This window comes from Gobio gobio (genome assembly GCF_949357685.1).
Source record: "Gobio gobio genome assembly, chromosome: 9".
Taxonomy (NCBI): Eukaryota; Metazoa; Chordata; class Actinopteri; order Cypriniformes; family Gobionidae; genus Gobio; species Gobio gobio.
In genome coordinates this window covers 10734334-10754103 of record NC_137115.1, presented here as the reverse complement: position 1 = coordinate 10754103, position 19770 = coordinate 10734334, and the positions used below count along the sequence as shown (strand labels likewise).

At 42.0% G+C, this 19770-nt stretch overlaps 1 protein-coding gene across 5 annotated transcripts in view; it reads left to right on the top strand.

Annotated features, from left to right (window-relative positions):
• Nucleotides 1-14174, top strand: part of nectin1b (nectin cell adhesion molecule 1b) — a 313306-nt gene extending 299132 nt beyond the window's left edge. For 2 of the 5 annotated variants that reach the window (XM_079825762.1, XM_079825766.1), the window contains one exon: nt 10708-14173. In XM_079825762.1, coding sequence (XP_079681888.1) covers nt 10708-10944 — 237 coding nt within the window. In that variant the 3' untranslated portion in view covers nt 10945-14173. Of the gene's footprint in view, nt 1-10707 lie in introns of all 5 variants that reach the window. The other 3 variants (XR_013817234.1, XM_079825763.1, XM_079825765.1) reach the window with 3 other exon arrangements.
• Nucleotides 14175-19770: the final 5596 nt, after the last annotated feature.

Below are 19770 nucleotides of genomic sequence, written 5' to 3'. Positions count from 1 at the left end.
AAAGAAATATAGTAAACAATAGGATAAAAACGTCAAATTAGTTCCATTGCATTTTATTATGTACTAAAGGCACATACTCTCCTGCTCTCACTCCTCTCCCACTCAAACGCACACACATACCGTATGGACACACACTCGCATAGAAATGTGTTGTGAGCACTGCTCTGACGATTTTATCAGTAAAATGGTTTAGCAACTTAAAAGCTACATGACATTTCTCAGCAAGGTAATGACAAAGCTGTTACAGTTTCGTATTAGTAGACGCTGCTGCTGAACACTGTTGAGACTTGAGAGACGCACAGACTGAGGTAATTAACACGCTTAATATCTCTCTCTCTCTCTTTCTCTCTCTCATACACGCTTAAGCGTGAACCACTGAGCCACTGGGCGGCAGTGGCTCAGTGGTTCATGTAGGTTGTCTACAAACCGGAAGGTTGGTGGTTCGATCCCCGGTTCCACCTGACCAAGTGTCGAGGTGTCCATGAGCAAGACACCTAACCCCAGCTGCTCCCGATGAGCTGGATGGCGCCTTGCATGGCTGACACCGCCGTCGGTGTGTGAATGGGTGAATGTGAGGCAATATGTAAAGCGCTTTGGAAGGCCATTGGTCTGTTAAAAGCGCTATATAAATGTAGTCCATTTACCATTTACCATTTTACACACACTGCATTAATAACTGCATTAGTCTGCTATCAATATGGCTAAAGCCTCTGTTACTAGCTCTACAATGACGTTTTGGAGTTAGCAACGGAGGCTTGGGTTTAGATGCGTAAGAAATTAGTCGTACACACAAAAGCCGTTTAAGGACAAAAACCTGACAAACTTCTTAAAGGTCCCATGGCATGAAATTTTCATTTTATGAGGTTTTTCAACATTAATATGAGTTCCCCTAGCCTGAATATTGTCCCCAAGTGGATAGAAATGTTGATCGGTGTAAACCCGAGTTCTGGCTGTCTCTCTCTGCCTTTGAGAAAATGACAGGCCAGACGAGCCAATCCTGAAGTCTCCTGGTTTGACGTCCAAGCAGGAATGTTAACTCCCTTTCCCCCGCCCAGAGAATCTAGCACGCCCATGCAAGCGCTTGAGAGATCATTGCATCATTGCTTGTGAACGAGTGAACGCTGGCAGTTTCTCAGTGTTTGGATGTACAAATGAAAACAGAAGTCTTTTTTCAGTTCCTTCTGATCTGTGATCAGTGATTTCTTATGTGTAGCTAATTATTTATTATTCGTGCACACGCTGCGGCTTCTCTCTCTCCCGACAGAACGGTGTTTTCGTGTTTTCTATCTTGTGAGTCAGTGTTTTTGTACGTCCTCGTCGCGTCTATCGGTTCTACAATGTGCATACAGTCGTTACATCTTTAGAGATAAACCTTACACACACCGAGGCTCGGGCTGCACTGATCGGTCGGCCTCCAACATCCCCGACCTCCAGTACTGCATCTGGCCCACAGCGGAGGCACCAAACGCGGCGCGAGATTAAGCAGAAGGGGGTAAGCGTGAGGGTATCTGGGCTAGGCTAGCCAGCTATCCCCACAATAAACTGGATTACATTCGATTACTGCTGTTGTGTCTTTGTTTGCGCTGTGTACTCAATGCGCGTCACTGACGCTTTCCTTATGACAGGAACATCTAAAAATAATGGTATTATCAACACTTACTCATAACTCGTTCATCTCGACAGCTGTAATGGTACTTTGCATGTGTTACAAAGTTGGTAATAATGATGAAGACGGACTCGGCGTGACTGGGACTCGTGTTTATTCAGAACTCTCAAACACAATAAACTCGCGCTGACTGACAGCGCTCTCATAACTCAGTAGTTACTATAAATAACTTTGTTAGCAATCGCTGAGCTCAGTCTCTGGTAACATTAGTGATGTCCGGTTCGCGAACGATCTTTCTTTTGAACCGGTTCTTTTTAGTGAACCGAATCAGTTCACCAAATCGGACTGAATCGTTCTAAACGGTTCGCGTCTCCAGTCAGCGCTGATCCATAATTTACTAAAGTTACTAACTTTCTGACATGAGTGACAGCCCTTCCGACTAGAAATAGACTAATAACCTGAAGTATATGCTGTAACTAAAACAGTTCACTGAACTGAGACTGACAGAACCGATGTGAAGTGAACTCCGGTCCATCCGTCTCTCTGGCAGCAGCTCGTGCCTGCTCGTGCCTCGTAGACCTCGTTAAACCACGCCCCCTCCGCTCATATCAAATGCAAAGATGTCAGCCAATCACAACAGTGGGCGTTTTTACTGAAGTCTCACAGCAGACACGCCTCTTGTAACAGGGCAGTCAGCCACAGGGCAAACAGCAGTATAGAAAAAATGCCTTTTATTTCTAAATTATGATATTTTATGATGAAAAAATCATACTAACAATATAAGTACACCTCAGGAAACATGCCATGCCATGGGACCTTTAAAATAAATAATCTGAACATCATCTGTTTTGAGGTGTGGTGACCGTAGTATAAGCGGAAGAATTGAATCTGGGCAGCTGAACTATTAGAAAAATAATGCACATATTTTTCTAATATTTCAACGGCATGTCATCAATTATTCCTTACATAAGTGATAACAGTGTTCATTCTTGGGTAAACTATTGCTTCAAGTTCAGTTCTCACCTACTGCATCTTATGCATTAATAAACAGATTATAATAGGCGAGTCTAAAGCCAAGTAGCTTTTTGTTCTTTGCAGAGCTGAAGACAGTGATGGTATTTAACTGTCTGTGACATGCGCTCCAGATCACTTGAACTGCATTTTGTGCATAACTGAAGTAGCTATAATGATGGCTTTCTGTTCTTCAGAAAACTTAGCTTATGCTTACTTTGGTTATATCCAATCGAGAACATCTTGACTGAGTAAATATCAGCTTAATGATTTAAAGGAACAGTTCTTTTCATTATTCTTTATATAATTTCTAAGCTCTTTGTGCAGAGATAGATGTAACAAAATCATATTATGAAAAAAAGCCACTGCCACAACTTTCATTTTGATAGATATGTCTTCATGTGCTCACAAAGATGTCTATGACATCTGATGAATGTGTGAACAGATTCTTTCACACATTCATCTGCCCATTCCCACTCTGAGTTCTGGATCCACCTGTCATCTAAACCTCATGTGTCTAGCTTGCATATTTCACTGTCAGCTTTGAGAAAAGAAGATGGCCCAGGGGGGAGCCCTGAGGAACATCGTTTAGTGTTTATTTTGAAGTTGTTGCTCCTTCCGTTACAATACTGCTCACAGAGTGGGAATCATCATTGTCATAGACGTAAAGATGCTTGGGGATTCTGCGTAAGTCACATTTCCATTCCACTGTTATTGTACTCTTTCTCTCTGGTGTCCATTTACATGTGGTGTTAACATTCTTTTCAAGCAATCCAATTTGAAGTGGTCTGTTCTAAATACAGGGTCCAAAACATGTTACGATCAAGTCACTCATACCACTTTCAGGTATGTTTTCAGGTTTGTTTTCACTTTCAGGGAAAGCATGCATGAAACAAATACAGAGAATTTAGATTTCACTGACTATAACACCAGGTGTAAATATGACCTCTCTTTCTGTCTGCTTGATTCTCTCTTTCTACACTGCATTTTCTCATTACTTAATTTCACTTTACAGTATGTTATATTCCAATCTGTTTTTCATTCTTGTCATTTTCATTCTTTGTAACTTCTGGCTTTAACAAGAAATTATTATTTGAGCACAGGAATGGCCTTTGTCCAACACGTTCTCACTCCCAACTCGTCACATATTGATGCTTGGTCAGGATCCCTCGGCATCACTTTTTAACGCAAATGGTAAAAAGTCATGTGCATAATTTTCCGACGTGCAGGGTACTCCATTGATTTCAGTTTTTTGCCCAATGCGTCAGATCAAGAAGCATTTAATTATTTGCATTTGTAAAAGTGGACATGATTTTATGAATATTCATAGGCTACTTTTATATTTTGGAGCAACTAACCCCACTTCTACCCTAAACCTACCCACTTCTCAACAACATAAAACACGTAACAGGCAAATAACAGTACAATCACAGGTATTTATTGCAAAAACTGACCAAAAACAGTATAAAAGTATTAACTCATGTTACATTCCAAGTCTTCTGAAGTCATACGATATCTTTATGTAAAGAACAGAGATGATCTTAATGCTTTAATCGCTTAAATGATTACCCCGATCCACTCCTTGAACGCACACATATCTCATTCAAAAGATACACCCTACACTTTAGCATGACGCAATCGGTCGTGAGACACTCGAGAGTCAATGACATTTTACAATGAAAGCTGACGTAATGACACAATTGGCCAAGAGACATACGAGAGCCAATGCAATTTCACTATCAAAGCTGACGTTAAGTTTCTTCGGACTGCAATTTTTGAATGTGTTCATGATCTTCGGCGGATGGAGACGCTGATCGCTTTTGTGCATTTTCTTCACACAAATCAATCGTTTAATTTGGCCTCGGAACACTTGGAATATTTGTTCTTTTTTAATAAATTGTGCCTGCAGTCGGATCTGCCTTTTATATCCTGTGTTTTATATCATATAACACACAAATGGGTAGGTTCAGGGATGGGTTGGGGTTGGGTTATATGTTCAAATATGTCTAAAAATAACGTTATGCTGGCTGATTAAATTGAGAATCACACTCCAACATGTCATAATGCCAAAATCATAACCCAATATATAATTTCATCATGACGATAACATTCCCATGCCCAATGTGTCTGTGTATGACGCCAAAGGTTTCTCATTGAATTCAATGGAGTACCCTGCATGTCAAAAAAGGTCGCTAAAGGGGTACCTTGTGCATTAAAAAGTGCCGCAGAGGGGTCTTGACCAAGCGTCAATGTGTGATGAGTTGGAAGTGAGAACGTGTTGCTTTGTCAACTTAACATTTTTCATCAATTATAATCTTTTGTGATGAGTTGTATTAGACTGGACTACACTGCTACACTGATCATCTAACTGAGAAGTTGTAGGTGAAGAGGTTTATTTCCAGTTTATTTCCTGGAGAAGTTTCTTTCCAGTTTAACTGTACATATATACAAGCTGTTTGTGTCAGACTATTGCGTGTTTGTCTCTACACTGGAATTCAAATAATTATGTATTGTAAACACAGAAACAGAAGGAAAAAGATTAGTTGCATCAGAAACTGGAAGCAATATACTTGAGCTTTTTGAGGACTTTTCAATGTATCAATATGTATGTATTTGCTCAGCATTTTGCTTCTGAGATTTGCACTCTCAGTCACAGGACAAAGAAGAATCATTTAACAAATTAAATTAAAATTACGTCATCGATTGCACACCCTCAAGTCCTTTCAACCCTATGAGACTTTTGTTCCCATTCAGTCGGTCACGTTCAACGTACGTCGGACGTACCGGCGAATTGGGATCACTTCAGGGAGCCCCTATCAGCTTCGAGATATAGAGAACAGGCCAATGGGCCATTGGCGTGCGAGATTTGCATCTCGCGCTCCGCCCCGCGCGGCGGGTATAAACAGGAAGCGAGAGCGAATGCACGCTGTCATTCACTTCGGAGCCGAACGGCGTTGATGAAGCAAGACTGCTTTTCTAAAAGAGAGCCTATCTGCAAGAGAGATGCTCCAGAGAACGAAAAGGACGCTCTGTGTTGGCGAAAAGGCACAATCAGCGCGACCGCATGTTCACCGCTGCATCAACATAACAAACTGCTGTTCTCACAGCAACTGTCGGTTTGGTGAGGGCGTTTGTTTCAGTGAGTGCACCACAGGACTGCACTAACAACCTTTGTGTTGCTGTGGTCTTCCCCTGGGTGCTTCAGCACTGTTTAAAGAGCGTTTCCTCACAAAAGAGCAACACGGGTGTGACACTGCGTCTTTTTCAAGACGTCATTCCACTCGTGCGTTTCTGGATGCGGTTGTTTCCTGTCCTGACGGCCACGATCCCTCTCGCATAAACATGTTGAGACTGTGTCGTGGGTGATCCGTGTTCTCTCAGGGGAACGGGATCACGTCGACGCGCTGGTCATCTCACTTTCCGCGTGAGGGTTTGAGTGTTCAGCGCGCCGTGTGCCATCTGGCTGCCGGGTGACAGCGCGGGTTGCCACGGCAACTCTGCGCGCGTCACTCGGCGCCTCCGATGCGCGGTCGAGACTATGATGCCTCAAACGGGGTTGAGTCCCTTCGCTTATACCCCGATCTAGTCTCTTTTCTGGTGCACCAGAGGGGGGACTATTTTGGCTGATAAGCCTGGGTGGCCTGAGGATTACAGTGAGGCTTCCCCGCCGCGTACATCTCTGTGGGCCCCTCACTCCTCTATCGCATCGCAAGCATGTTGAGACTGTGTTCGTGGGTGGTCTATGCTCTCTCATGAGAGCATAGCCACGTCGGCGCGCTGTTCGTCTTGCCTTTTTCATAAGGGCTTGAGTGTTCAGCGCGCCGTGTGCCGTCTCACGGCCACGCCCACTGTCTCACGTGTATGCTGGTAGCTTACAGATGGGATTGCTGGTCCTTGAAAGGGGACCTAGCGTTTCATTTGGGGCTCTAGCAGAGGACAGATGTCAATCGCTGCATCGGAGAGAGGGCTGTTATGTGTTGAAAATGAAGATGATGCTGAGATTCCCACCGTAATAGTGGGCGCTCGTGCTGAATCAGATTCATACAGATACATACCGGATGGCTGAGGCATAGTGCAACGCGTAAATCGCCTTGTCTGCCCCTTGCCTTTTTTCGGATGTGCATTGGAAGGCTTTGGCATTGTGGAACTATTGGTGCCAAAATATGGAACACCAATAGGGCCATAATCTGTATAAAGTTTTCCTCTCTCTCACAACCCTCATCGGTGGGGTGGCAGTGCCACTGGCAGGCCACCTCCGCCCTGCTTAGTGCACGAGGGTAGTTCTGAGCCGAGGTTGAGCTGCGCACAGCGCTGGCCCTTTGCTAGACGATGTCCACCCTGGTCCAGAAACACAATTGACCCGGATTTGGTCTGGAACTGTTCTTCCCCGGAGGAGGGCCGGGTGGAAAACCATTAGTAATTCTGTTCTGCAACTGATGTTAAAAACAGCCAGTGGTACCCAAAAAAAAAAAAAAAAAAAAAGAGCAGTTCCAATACCTCTGGGTCTCGGGAGTTCAGGAATGGCAGCGTGTGACGCTACAGAGCCTCGCCGCTTTCATTCCCCTCCCCACAAGAGGGCGAGAATGGCAGTGTGTGACGCTACAAAGCCTCGCCACTCTCATTCCCCTCTTCTCAGTGGTGCGGGGACAACAGTGCGCGATGCTATGCCTCGCCACTCTTGTTCCCCGCTGAGGAAGGAGGTGAGGCAGACCGTGCGCAACGCCACAAAGCCTTGCCACGCTCAGCCCCTCCTTCATTTGGGAGCGCGCTTGGCGGTGGTCGACGCTCCCATGCCTCGCCACCCTCAGGCGCCTCTCCCTTCGCCAGCAGGGGGCGCCGGCTGTGGGAACGCACTCAAGCGGCCTCCCCACACTCGCACCCTCCGCGGACGCAGGTAAGTGTTGCACAGCACACTCAGATCCCACTTCGGGCCGCTCCATGCCGTCCGAGTCGGATCCCTGCATTCCGCGTCGCTGCCCCGCTGCGGGTACGTCTGTGGTTAATCCCCTTGCTCGGTGTCTGGAAGCCTGGCTAGAGCTTCCCAGCCCGTCTCGGGGCCGTACCATCAGACTCGGCTATGCGATTCAGTTCGCCAGGCGTCCCCCTAAGTTTGGGGGCGTTCACTTCCCAGTAGCGAAGGAGAACGCCCCCGTGCTCCGGGCGGAGATCACAGTCCTAATGGCGAAGGACGCGATGGAGCCGGTCCCTCCAGCCGATATGAGGTCCGGGTTCTACAGCCCGTACTTCATTGTACCCAAGAAAGGCGGCGGGTTATGGCCGGTCTTGGACCTGCGATTCTTGAACCGGTCCCTTCACAGGCTGCCGTTCAGAATGCTAACGCAGAAGCACATCTTCAGGTGCGTCCGTCCCCAAGATTGGTTTGCAGCGATCGACCTGAAGGACGCGTACTTCATTCTCGTTTCCCCTCGACCGGCCCTTTCTGCGCTTCGCGTTCGAGGGACGGGCATGTCAGTACCGCGTCTTGCCCTTCGGCCTGTCCCTGTCGCCCGCGTCTTTACAAAGGTTGCGGAGGTGGCCATTGCCCCCATGAGAGAGCATGGTGTTCGCATTCTCAACTACCTCGACGACTGGCTGATCCTTGCCCAGTCGTGAGAGCAGTTGTGCGAACACAGGGACAAGGTGCTCAGTCACCTCAGCCAGTTGGGACTTCGGGTCAACTGGGAGAAGAGCAAACTCTGTCCCACACAGAGGATCTCTTTTCTCGGTATGGAGATAGACTTGGTCACCATGACAGCGCGCCTCACAGAGGAGCGCGTCCAGTCAGTGTTGAACTGCTTGAATTCGTTCAAAGGCAGGACAGCGGTACCACTGAAACATTTTCAGAGGCTCCTGGGGCATATGGCATCCACAGCCGCAGTAACGCCGCTCGGATTGCTTCATATGAGACCGCTTCAACGCTGGCTACACGATCGAGTCCCGAGATGGGCGTGGCACAGCGGTTCCCTCCGTGTCCAAGTGACTCCGAGGTGCCGCCAAACCTTCGGCCCATGGTCGGACCCTTTGTTTCTACGGGCGGGAGTTCTCCTAGAACAAGTGTCCAGGCACTCCGTTGTCTCCACGGATGCCTAATCCACGGGTTGGGGTGCCACGTACAACGGGCTTGCAGTTTCGGGTCTGTGGACGGGGCCTCAACTGCAATGGCATATCAATTGCCTCGAGTTGTTAGCAGTTCGTCTTGCACTCAGCCGCTTCAAAGTTCCGCTCAGAGGCAAGCACGTTCTGGTCCGTACGGACAACACTGCGACCGTCAAAAAAACAGGGTGGTCTACGCTCTCGTCGCATATCACAACTCGCCCGCCATCTCCCCTTATGGAGTCAGAAGCATCTGAGGTCGCTTCGTGCCATTCACATTCCGGGCCTGCTCAATCGTGCATCCCAAGTGATCCCAATTCGTCGGTACGTCCGACGTACGTCTCCGTTCCCTCCTTCAGGGAACGAGGGTTACCATACGTAACCGAGACGTTTATCTTTGAAACACAAATCAAAATATTTTTATTTTGTTGATCATATGGATTACTTTTATGATGTCTTGATCAAAGTAGGTGTAAAAGGCAATCCTATCTCCTGGCGCTGTGTATCTATAGCACAAATTCTTGCTTTAATTTGCCGTGCTCTTTACAGTATATTCAGAAATTTTAATGGGCATGAGGGTGAACGAGAGATCATCACAACTATATTAGTAGTGCTAATACTACTAGTATACTATTAGTACTAGTATATTTTATATATATATATATATATATATATATATATATATATTATATACTGTATATATATTGTATGAATACATGTTTTGCAAAGAATTTGCTGGATATTGTTTCACTGCCGTTTAACGTTCTTTCACATGACTCACATCAGGGCTTCAACGCAAGTGTCATGTGACTCTTTGATGTCCTCAAGAAAATGTTGCAGATGATGTCACTGTGTATTAGGTTGCATAGAATGTTTATTTGTGTATATTATTATGAATGACGTGATCTGCCTTGTGTCGTACAAATACAAAGTTCTGTCATGAAACTCTAGATGCCGCAGGTCAAATTGGTCCTTAACTCAATTTGTCATAATTTGTAATAGCGCAGCTGATTGGTTGCTGTGGCATCAAACTCAACTCAACATTCAAATACTTGGCACTGTTTGCAGTCGGATCGGTGCAGCTTCTCCAGTAGTGCGGTTGATGTACCAGTCTGTCGTGGTGAAGAAGGAGCTGAGCTGTAAGGCGAAGCTCTCGATTTACCGGTCGATCTACGTTCCTACTCTCACCTATGGTCATGAGCTGTGGGTCATGACCGAAAGGACAAGATCCTGGATACAGGTGGCCGAAATGAGCTTTCTCCGTAGGGTGGCTGGGCGCTCCCTTAAAGATAGGGTGAGAAGCTCGGTCACTCGGGAGGAGCTCAGAGTAGAGAAGTTGCTCCTCCACATCGAGAGGGGCCAGCTGAGGTGGCTTGGGCATCTATTTCGGATGCCTCCTGGACGCATTCCCAGGGAGGTGTTCCAGGCACGTCCTACTGGGAGGAGGCCCCGGGGAAGACCTAGGACACACTGGAGGGATTATGTCTCTCGACTGGCCTGGGAACGCCGCGGGGTCCCCCCGGAGAGCTGGAGGATGTGGCTAGGGAGAGGGAGGTCTGGGCATCTCGGCTTAGACTGTTGCCCCCGCAACCCGGCCCCGGATAAGCGGAAGATGATGGATGGGTGGATGGATGGCACTGTTTGCTGTTGCAGTCTGCGGTGTGCTTTCAGAAACCCTCCATCTTCCCCAGCTCCACCTGTATAGATCTGCTACGGGGGTTATTTAATAAATATGTGTCTTATGAATCTGTCTTACATGCTCACTGCAGCATGTCTGTGAATGTGTTGGCAAAAGCAAGTCTCTGTACTTGCTCTGCAGAAGAAGCAGCGTAGCAGATCTATTTTGCCAAGACCAAATACATTCACCATTACCATGCTAGTCTCTCAAAGAGTTGTCATGACAGAACTTTAGTTGAGTGCAAATCATTTGAAAGGCCTTTTGCTGTGTCATATCAGTGTATTTTCCACCGGTTGCTTAAATTTGCTTGTTTCCACAGAACTCTGGGAACGAAGAGCTACCGAACCCAGCTGACTATGTGAGCTGCCATCACCCAGGCAACCAGGAAAAATGTGTTGAACCTCCGCCTCCTTCTGCCTACCCCCCTGTTACCTTCCTCCCCCAGCACCCTTACACCCAGCACCCTACCAACACCCCCATGTACACCTTCCAGCCCAACGCCGCCCCTCCAGCCCCCCGACCCCCGTTTAACTATCCCAAAGAGCAGTCCGTCTAGACCCACGGCCCTCCGAGCTGGGAGAAGCCCCATGACAGCTCCGTTGCCCCTCCCATACAGGATAGCTTTTACGAGTCACACCTGGAGAGAACAACACTTCCTTCCTCTTTACTGTTGTCCTGCGCTGGCCACATCAGGATGCGGGCGGTCTCTCGGAACAATGAATAAAAGTGTCAGTAGTTTGTGGACCTGAAACCGTGTGTTTTGTGCACTGCATGTTTCACTATGAGGCTGTGGTTAGGTTCCCTTAGTCTCGTGTTGTAATTTTAGAAACACCACAACTCTACACCCTCCCACCTCCCACAACAGCACACCTCACTTCTCCTGAACACAGGGTATAAGCCTTCGCTTTTCCTCTCTTAGAACTTACCTTTCTTTATTTCAATTCTGCCAAGTGTCTGACCATTTACAGTATTTCAAGAAATAATCACCTGAAAAGAAACGTTCTGTCATCATTTATGCACGCTCATATTTCAAAGTGTATGTTGGTGTTTTTTCATGGAATTATGAATTTGTTCTCCAAGAGACAGTTCTCCATATAACTCCGTAGAAGTACAATCAACATTATATGGAGTGTTTTGGTACATTAACTCTTTCCCCACCATTGACAGAATTTTCCGGCTTTCTGTGTTTTCACTATAATACGGTAGGGGCGCTATTACACATTTTCAGAAAGAGTAGAGAATCTCCGGAACGAAACACTGACAAAAAAGAAGCAGAAAAAAGCGATAAAAGATAGGTTGTTCAAAATGTTACTTTTTTATGAAACTTACTCAAGTGTTCAAGTGTTCTTTTGATATATTGCATGTTCAGATATTTATACAACACTCTCAACAAAAAAAGGTACAAAAGCTGTCACTGGGGCGGTACCTCTTCAAAAGGTACACTTTTGTTCCTTTTAGGTACTAATATGTACCTTTAAGATACCAACACGCACCCTTTAGGTACAAAAGTGTACCTTTTGAAAAGGTACCGCTCCAGTGACAGCTTGTGTACCTTTTTGTTCTGAGAGTGAGCAAGTTATTCTGGGGGCCATGACATTTTTGTGAAAATTATCAAAAACACTGGTGGTGGCTGGCAAAAAAAGTCTCTTTTTTGTACTTTTTGGAGCTTGTACACTCTTAAGAATAAAGGTTTATTTATTGGCCTTGATGATTTCATGAAGAACCTTTAACCTCCATGTAATCTTTCCATTGCACAAAAGGTTATTTATAGTCGAAAAGGTTCTTTAGATTTTTAAGAGCTGTTTACTAAAAGGTTTTTTAGGGAACCAAAAGTGTTTTTGTTTTTTTCTTCAATGGCATCGCTGTGATTTTGGAAGCTTTATTTTTTTAAGAGTGCATAGAAAATAGCTGGGTGAACAATATTTAAAAGGTCTCTTTTTGTGTTCAATTAAAAAACAAATGCATATGGGTTTGAAATGACATGAGGTGGAATAAATAATGACAGAGCTGTTTCTTTAACTTTGTGTCACCTTTTTAGTTTCTTTTTCTTTTTTTATCAATTGTTACTCTTTCATTCTTTAGATGATATTTGCTTGCTTCGTGTTGTACATGCTTGGGTTGAGTGACTGTTAAAGTATACTATTTTATTTATCTAATGACATTTTGTCAAAATTATGACATGGCAAAACATCGCTACAGTAATTCTGCTGCAACAGTATTATATGGGTAAATTGGCAGTGCCCTTCTTTCTCGAAGATATCAAAATAGTACCAAATATCAATAAAATATTTAGTTATTATAGTCTAAAATGTGAATGTTCCCTCTTCTCTAAACGAAAAAAAAATTAAAGGGCTCTATTTCACTTCCTCTCATAAGATATCATCTGACACAACATCACAAGTAAAAAAAAATTGCTGCCATAAACACTTTCATCTCGTTTTTGCTCGTAGTTACCAAAGAAATAGAGCATTCCATATTTGCTTCCACACAAATGTTTACATTTGGTATTATCAAAGATTTAGGGATAAACGGATACTTTTCATCAGGACACTCATCCACGTTTCAAGCGATCCAGATAATCATAACTTTCATGTATCAGTTTATTTCTTTGAAGGCTTGTTGTTAAAAGATAAAGCGTTTTATTTATGTTGCTGCTGTATTTATACGTGTAGGTTGTCCTTGAAAATGCATGCGATTACATGCAGTCCATGTCTTTAATTTGCATCCTCTCTGAATAGTCTGAATGCTTTAAATGTACCATTTTCAATGGTTGACCTACACAAAGACCTTTTCAGGGACAATCCACAACTTTCATCCTTATTAAGCTATTTTTGAAATAAAAGCATATGTTGTATTTTTTTAGAGAACGATCCTCAATACGCCGTAACCTTGAACATATTCAGTCCTGAACCCTATGAAGAGCCAATAAAAATCTCTTTACAACCTCAGCCAGACTTCTTTAAAGAATGAGATCATCTGACAAGAATGACGCTCATGTTGATAGGCCATGTCTAATGTATATGCTGGAAAATAAAAAAAATAAAATTTGTGCTAAATGTTTGTGCTCAATGTGAAAGTAAAAGTACAAGTGATAAAAGAGAAACCCTTAGAGTTGTCCGGAATTGGTTTTAAAAATGTATCTTCTGCAGTGGTTTATGGGCTAGGTTACAATATGTGAAGCTACCTACTGTGCACACCTTTATGTCTGGCATTGATTTCTATGTGTGTACTAGTGTAGCATTAGAATCATCTGTGGTTCCTGGGTCGCATTGCTGGAAAGAAAATCCTCTCCCCATGTCACATATTTTCCATTATTGCTGCCACATGTATTATGATTATTATTATTAATATTTTCAACACTGAAGATCATGCATTATTTGCCACTAGTTGATTTTTCTTTGTTGTCCTACTGCCTCAGATGATATGAAATTGTTTTCCTTTTTTTTTTGAAACTGTGATATTATTTTACTTCATTTCTATGTTTGCAATCCTGCCGAGTTTGTTTTATACACGTGAGCTGTAGCTTTTTTGTTAATATTTTCTAATACATGCGATGTATACAATATATCTTCATGTTTGTAAAAGGAAAATCATCGTCTGAGTCATCGTGAACACATGAACTCAATCATTGTATGTGTCACTGCTAGTTATTCTTCCATATGTGAAGCATTTTGACTTTTTTGTCTTTTTTTACATGGGGATTCTGTTTGGTGTAATAATTAACTTTATGTACCAGATGTGTGAAACAAAAATCATGCAGATGAACATTAAATCTCACAAAATCTAAATAGCGTCCGTATTTTGAAATATATTTGATATGTGTTGTAGTATTGAGGGAGCTACAGTATGTGTACTATGTACTATGTGCAAAACTACACATTTTTTAAATCAACTACTTGGTGGTTTGCCAGAACAACTAGTTGACTAATTGTCTTAACAGCCTGTTGGTTCTGGCTTCCCCTGACCTCAAAAAATGCGATCATCTCTTCATAGTCAAATAATTAACATGAATCAACATTTTAAGGTATGTTGAGGATACATTACAACTTACTGAAACATATCAAATGTTGTGTAATCAGTGTTTCAACGGAGGAAATGTGTCAAAACAGCTTGTAAACAATGTCACGTAGCATTAGCCTACATTTAGGGGAGACCGGGTATAGTTGTAACATAAGGAGAATTGCAACACTACCAATTACATGAATAAGATAGGAGTCATATGACTTCATATGATATCAGTTTCCTCTGGCTTCCTTTACGATCCCACATGGAGGTTTTCCAGTCTGTGTTGCTATCTCTCCTGAAGCTACAGCAGAAAATCTAATTCTGAGGTAAGTAAAAAAAAAACAGTAGTGGGGTAGTTTGTAACAAAGGACCAATTTGTATTTGTCATCATCTCACAAAGTCTGTGATATAGTTGAAGACATTTAAATTGTTGCCATTTGTAGTAGACAACTGTGGGTACTTTGCCTAAAAGTTTCAGACGTGTAGCTAAAAAAGGGGGTAGTTTTAGGTGCTGAAGAAAACAGTGTTACAACCATACCCAGTCTCCCTACCTCAGGAAAGTCATTCAATGTCCACAACAGGTTTAGTTCACTAGAGAAATGAACTCTTTCGCTAAATATATGAACTACATTAGCCTATATATTCACTATATTCTACTTAACCTGTTAGTGATGTCTTGATTATTTAATGTATGTTTAAATAAATAGTTCATGAAAATGACAGCCACTGTTAATACATTATTATATTTCAAAAACGAATTGGAGTAAAAACACAATTTTATAATTAGATTTAGAAGTTAATGCAATGTGTTATTTGAGTGTTGATTATTATAGCCTATCTAAAAATAAATAGCAACTGTATTTAGGCTAATTTGGGCACTGTTGTTATATTATTGTAGTGTGCAAGTAAGAGCTCCCTATATAGTTTACACTTTACAGCATTAGCAAATATTTTTATTTATCTTTAAGAAACTCTTAATTTAAGGACAGACACAATTTGTTCAGTAAACTACAATTTAAAAATAATTATATAATAATATTATATATATGAATGTTTAAATGTCACATGAGGAACACTTTTGCATGATGACTTTTTTGATTGACTTATTGATAAAATCCAGGCCCTTAAAAAGTGGACCAGATTGGATCCTCAATGAAAGGCTCAAGAACACAGCACAAATTAAGATTGGCCTTACTAAAACTATATTCAACTTTGTTCTGAGTGTTGGTTATTTCCATGACACCTAATAGAGGGCTCATATCATCCATTTTCAAAAGTGGAGATCAATTAGATACAAACAACTACATTTGTGTAAGCAGTAATCTGGGGAAGTTGTTTAGCAGCATTATCAACACAAGTTCATACACTTCCTTACAGAACACACACACACACACACACACACACACACACACACACACACACACACACACACACACACACACACACACACACACACAAAATACATAAACCAAAACAAATCCTAAATATTTGCATGCTTTGTTTGATTCATTAAGGCACCAAGGTCTGCTGTCTAAACTTTCAGAAATTGGTATAGTTGGCAAAACATACAATATAATTCACTAATGCTATTCATATATACACACATCTGAAATTCTCAAGAAAATGTTCCACCTAATTCACATCAGGTGCATAAGCACATGAATTTGTTCTTAACCTCATTCTAATGTTGATGAATTTGGAGTATTCTAAATGAGCGACTGTGTTCCCAAGGTAAGTAATTTACATAAAACACACCTAAACCATGTCCATATAGATATAGACCTGTATAGACTGTGTATGTATATATTGTGTAATGTCTATATCTATAACCGCATTTCCACCGCGGGAACTTTCCCCAGGAACTAGGGACTTTGGGGTGGTACTCGGTGTGTTTCGACCGCAGGAACCGGGGACTAAATAAAATTCCGGGTAAATATTTCCCCATCAAAACGCCCCTGCTAGGTAGTACTTTTTCAAAGTTCTGGAACTTTTAGACAGATGGACCGACGACGTAGTTCAGGCTTTATTAAGCTAGGAGGTTGCTTAAAGGAACACTTTTTTGAAAATAGGCTCATTTTACAAGTCCCCTAGAATTAAATAGTTGAGTTTTACCGTTTTGAATCCATTCAGCTGATCTTTGTATCTGGCGGTAGCACTTTTAACATACACAGAGATGTATAAAGTACTAGAGACACATACTTGAGTAAAAGTACAAGTTCCTTATCAAAAAAGTGACTTGAGTAGAAGTTGAAGTGCTCTTTAAGCACCACACTTAAGTAGAAGTACTAAAGTATTCAACATTTTTTGTACTTAAGTATTGCAAGTAGTTTATTTTAAAATGTACTACTCAAGTACTGAAAGTAAAAGTACAAGTATTGTGTTATGTAGTTATTAAAGAAAGTAGTCAAAAGTTTGAACATCATATTGTTTTTATTATTTCAAATGATTAAGCTAAAGGACAATCACAATGTTGGTAGGTAATTTTTCTACACATTGTCATATAAATAACCAGAAAATACTGTAGTTCATTAATCAAATCTTACTGTAACCACTCTTACTAAAAAAAAAATGGGGTAAGCACACTTATATTCTCATTTCAAGAGGTGTTCTGAGTAAGTGATTTGTTTGTAACACTTTACAATATGGTTTGATTTGTTAACATTACATTAGTTAATGTATTAGACTAATAACTAACGTGAACTAACCATGATCAATACATTTGTTACTGTATTTATTAATCTTTGTTAATCTTAGTTAATAAAAATACAGCTGTTCATTGTTTGTATATGTTATTTCACAGTGCACATTAACTATGTAAACAAATAGAGAGTAATTTGAGCGCAAGACGCTCGTGTTGTTTTAAAGACAGTGAATGCGCGCTCGCGGGGCTCTCTCTCGCGCTCTCTCTCTCTCATGCGCGGTAATGTGGGTTTGGAATGGAATGATTCGTAACATTTTTATAATTGTAACGAGTAACGATGCAGCACATAAAAAAAATATCGGAGTAAAAGTATTAAACTCATCGAAAATATGTACTGAAGTAAAAGTGGAAGTAGGAGAAAAAAATAATACTCTAGTAAAGTACAGATACTGCCTTTTAGTACTTAAGTACAGTAGTGAAGTAGTTCTACTTCGTTACTATACATCTCTGAACATACATCATTGATTCTGATCAGTCCATTAGCATCTCATTCAAAAAATGACCAAAGACACTTTCAATATTTTTCCAATTTGAAACTTGACTCTTCTACAGTTACATCATGTGCTAAGACCAACTGAAAATGTAAATTTGCGATTTTCTACACCTATATGACTAGGAACTACTTTCTCATTCCTGCGTAATCGTCGCTGATCTTCACGGTCGTACCATGGCTGCAGCGGTGCAATAATTCGTTGGTATTCTGTGAAACATGGTGGTAGTATACACCTTTGACTTACTATCACAGCCCTTTACAACACACAGAACCATGGCTAATCACACAGGTAAATCCACAACACAATTTGTCGGCTGCAAGCCTGAAACTTTCTCTGCAACTACACGAACTTAGTGCCGGTCACATTGAAAGTTACCTAGCTGGGGGCTACTTTCAGGCGCTGCGTTCCATCGTTGCGCTGCTGCAGCCATGGTACGGCCGCAAAGATCTGCGACTATTATGCAGGAATGAGAAAGTAGTTCCTAGCCATATAGGTGTAGAAAATCGCAACTTTTCATTTTCAGTTGGTCTTAGCACACGATGTAACTGTAGAAGAGTCAAGTTTTAAATAGGAAAAATATTGAAAGTGTCTTTGGTCATTTTTTGAATGAGATGCTAATGTACTGATCAGAATCAATGATGTATGCTAAGCTATGCTAAAAGTGCTACCGCCAGATACAAAGATCGCCTGAATGGATTCAAAAACGGTAAAACTCAACTATTTAGGGGACTTAAATGAGCCTATTTTCAAAAAAAGTGGAGTGTTCCTTTAAGGCAGTGGTTTTCAAACCCCCCTGCACTACACATTCTGTATGTCTACCTCATCTAACACACCTAAATCAACTCATCAGCTCATTATTAGAGACTGAAAGACCTGAAGTGGGTGTGTCAAATATTGGAGGCATACAAAATGTGCAGGGCTGGGGGTCCTCCAGGACAGGTTTGAAAACCCCTGGCTTAAGGTATACCTTCTTAAGTTGTGACTTTAGCAGGTGTTGTCTGTGGAAGCGGTGATTAATTAGTTTATCAATGGCCCGCAACCTCTCATATCCAAACGTATCATGCATCAACCCATTACACTAACTGGCAGTATACCTTTTATACTATCATAATATATTTTGCCATAGTCTTCATTTACTCCACAAGCAGGGTTAATTGCCCGCATCATTATTGGTGTAAATCACTCATTTATTTTATTGGATGACCTTCTCAATAAAAGCACAACACGCTAAACATAATCAACAGCTACTATAGCGGAGAAAAAAGACAGAAAGAGAAGAGCGACAGCAGCTGAATTTCAGGGCTGAGCTCCATCGAGTTTGTCTTGTCAAAGTCGGACCAACAAGATCTAAAAGCTGCTGAATTTGCTGTCGGGGCAGGCAAATTTTATTTTGAATTGCAGCTTCTGACATGGTAGCCATGGAAATAAAGTTTTCACGGATGAAATAGTGCACATAGCGTCTTTTATTTAGCTGTATCACTGCCATTGTTTGACCAAACTCCCCTCCACAGTCCTTCCCTCAGACTCCTATGCTTTTACTGCCAAACGGTTTGCCAGCTGATGTACCTTTGGACAATATAATTAAAAAGCTAACAAACATCAGTGTAATGTCAATTATATTCTTATATAAATATGGGGGGGGGGTATGATAATTCAAATATACTACCGGGTTTCTACTGATACAAAGCTTAATGCTAATTGCTGAAGTAACCCTTTAAGAAGGTTTTGGGAAATCCAGCCCAGGTCTTGTATAAAGAAAGTTTTTCTCAGGTGGCCAAAATGTCCACCCAAAAGAAAAAAACTTGCTCAACAAGAAAATTATAAAAAATAAATAATATTGATCAGTGGTATAAACAGACATTGCTTTGTCGTAATATGTAGCCAATTTACTTGCAACATGTCTTGGACAGGAGAACATCATTCAGATTTTATTGCTCGCAAGACATTCATTCTCATTTGATTGTGAAGGCAGGATGATTTTCTCCACGACTATGATGTGCCATTAAATACATCACAAAGCTGTTTTATCCCCCGTGTCCACTAGAGCAGCAGGCATTGCCAGATATTTTCTCTGTCTGATTGGGCATTTGGTGGTAGTGCTAAATCCCACATTCTTAATAGTTTCCTGTCCCAAATGGCCTGTCCTGTTATGGCCCTTTCTGACAGCTGACAGTTGTGTTTC